The sequence below is a fragment of the Mycetomoellerius zeteki genome, unplaced genomic scaffold, assembly GCF_001594055.1.
Source record: "Mycetomoellerius zeteki isolate Tzet28-1 unplaced genomic scaffold, Tzet1.0 scaffold96, whole genome shotgun sequence".
Classification (NCBI taxonomy): domain Eukaryota; kingdom Metazoa; phylum Arthropoda; class Insecta; order Hymenoptera; family Formicidae; genus Mycetomoellerius; species Mycetomoellerius zeteki.
In genome coordinates this window covers 2,012,116-2,014,668 of record NW_017257999.1, presented here as the reverse complement: position 1 = coordinate 2,014,668, position 2,553 = coordinate 2,012,116, and the positions used below count along the sequence as shown (strand labels likewise).

The 2,553-nt window shown below is 27.9% G+C and overlaps 1 protein-coding gene across 1 annotated transcript in view; it reads left to right on the top strand.

Moving 5' to 3' along the window:
- The window catches only part of LOC108730745 (Death-associated APAF1-related killer), a 7,888-nt gene that overhangs the window by 2,701 nt on the left and 2,634 nt on the right, over positions 1 to 2,553 (top strand). The window contains exons 5-9 of the mRNA XM_018460643.1: positions 1 to 124; positions 589 to 718; positions 811 to 1,902; positions 2,052 to 2,101; positions 2,183 to 2,553. The exon at positions 1 to 124 is cut by the window's left edge and continues 112 nt beyond it; the exon at positions 2,183 to 2,553 is cut by the window's right edge and continues 119 nt beyond it. Of these exons, the coding sequence (XP_018316145.1) occupies positions 1 to 124; positions 589 to 718; positions 811 to 1,902; positions 2,052 to 2,101; positions 2,183 to 2,553 (1,767 nt within the window). The remainder of the gene's footprint in view (positions 125 to 588; positions 719 to 810; positions 1,903 to 2,051; positions 2,102 to 2,182) is intronic.

The window sequence follows — 2,553 nt, the reverse complement described above, 5'->3', positions numbered from 1 at the left end:
GAATGCCGTTATTAATAGCTATGTTTGCTGCGCAATTTGAAGAGTTCAAATGCGACATGCGTATACATACTCGTAGATGGAAATATTATTTAACATCTTTGAGAGAAAAGAGTACAACAAACAAGTACGAATATTACACAACTTATAAATAATTCATTGATTCCCTGGTGAAAACTTTTCTCATAATTTTTACATAATTGAAACATTTTTCAGAAATACTCAGAAATATTCGGAAAATTTATATCTTCTCTCAGATTTTTTCATACAAGTGAATTCTGAAATATTCTGAAATTTCTCATCCCATAATTTTTAAAAAATATTTTTAAATTTTTTTAATTTTGTAACATTCATCAGAAATTATACTTACAAAAACTTTTAGAAATCTTACGATATTTGTTAAGTAACATATATGAAAAATTCTGAGAAAAGATGTAGATTTTCTAAGAAGTGTGCCAATTCGTATAAAAAATGTGAGAAAGTTATAAAATTATTATATATAAAAATTCTGAAATTATATGAAAAATTCTGAGAAAAATTTTCACCAGGGTTATTAAAATTACTTGATCATTATTGCATCATATGTTACAGAGTAATAAATGAATTTTGGGAAAAACAAGAAACTATTTTTGATATATGTATTAAACAATTAAAACCAGATTTGAAGAAATATTACGAGAGCTTAGCTATTTTTTGTGAAGATGTTAACATAACTTCGAAGGTATATAATATTATAAAAGTTATAAAATGTATTATTAACTTGCATAATTTCTCACACATATTTTTTTATTTTATATCAATTTAATATTTTAGACTTTAGAAATTTTTTGGAGAAAAGATACGTTAGAAGTTGAAGAATTGATGTTGGATTTGTGCCATAAATCACTTGCAGCCAGAATATATAATAATGATTTAAAAACTTATATTTATGGTGTGCACGATTTACTGCTAACCCATTTAAGGAAAAAACTAACTAATGATGAATTAATGCACATGCACAAGTCTATTATTGAAGAATATCGTCAATATTGCAATAACGATTTTTCAAAATTGCCAGATGATAATTATATTTACTCGTACATTGGTTATCATTTGGAGCAAGCAGAATTGTTTGAGGAATTTCCACATCTTTATTTAAATTTGGATTTCATTCAAGCTAAGTTAACACATGCGAGTTTGAATGATTTGTTACTAGATCTGAGAAAGTATAGAAAACACATTACATCAAACGATACAAAGGAAAAAACAGAAAAAGTCTTTGATTTAGAAATATTTCTTCAAGGACAAGCAAGCATTATAGTAGAACATAAACATAAAAAATGCTTAGATATTATCCAAATTGCAATGAATCATTCATCTCAAGGTTATATCACTCAGACTGCAAAAGATCTAGCTATGAAAAGACAAGAATTCTTATACCTATCTCACAAGAATAATAGCCAACATGCTAATATATCATCGACTGAAGAAATACCAACAAACATTTGCACATCATCTTTCACAAATGATCCCGAATTAGTCTTGACTGGGAATACATCGGGTAAAATAATTCTGTGGGATTTTCAAAGCAAACATCGGAAAATTTTTAATGGTCATGGAGAAGAATGTTCTATTAAAAAAGTTATTGTATCTATGGCTTGTGATTGTTTCTTATCATTAAGCAGTGCTGGTATAATAAAATTATTCTCTCTATCCAAGGAAAGCGATGAAATATTTGATCAATATTATATGAACATTGAAAGCCCCCGACAAAAACAAAATGTCTGGTCTAATCTTTATTCAAACTTGAAAGGTCAGGACGATAGCTCAGCAGAGTTTAAGGTGGAGAATGAGATTATATTGGATATGGCATTTGGTTATGAGGAAAAATACATCGCTGCATGCACTAACAAAGCGACGATTCAGGTAGTTTAAAGTTTTATATGATTTTACAAAACGAAATATTTTTTATTTATTAACATATTATTGGCTAATAAAAATTTGATTATATGTATATATAAGATATGTTATTTATATTATTTAGATATGTGTAAAGTTTCTTTTTTTTTTTTAAGATATGGGACCGAAATGGAAACACAATGTTTACTTCAATAGATCACAAATAGTAAGTACAGTTATATGTAAATACGAATTGATTTAAGAACAACGTGTATATGAAAAAGTAACATGCATGCGTTTGTTACAGTCAATACATAACGAAAATAGCTTTTACAACGAATGCTTCCTTACTGCTTATGATGGATGAGTCAAAGGGTGCTATTTTTGTGTTCAAAAATTATAAGAATGACTATACTTATCAATATGTTACCTGTTATAATCTGCAGTTAAATTCTGCATCTAAAGAAGTCATCTTCTTTCATCATGTACCCAAGCATAACGATTCGTTGATAGTTGTTACCAAAAAGGAAGCTCTATATGTAAAATGGTGCAGGAAGATTGAGGATTGTGTGTATAATTTTAACAGAAAACAAAAAGGATATATCGATGAAACAGTAACTTATGTATGCGCGACCATTACATATGATGGTGAATACATAATATTAGCTGATTCTGCGG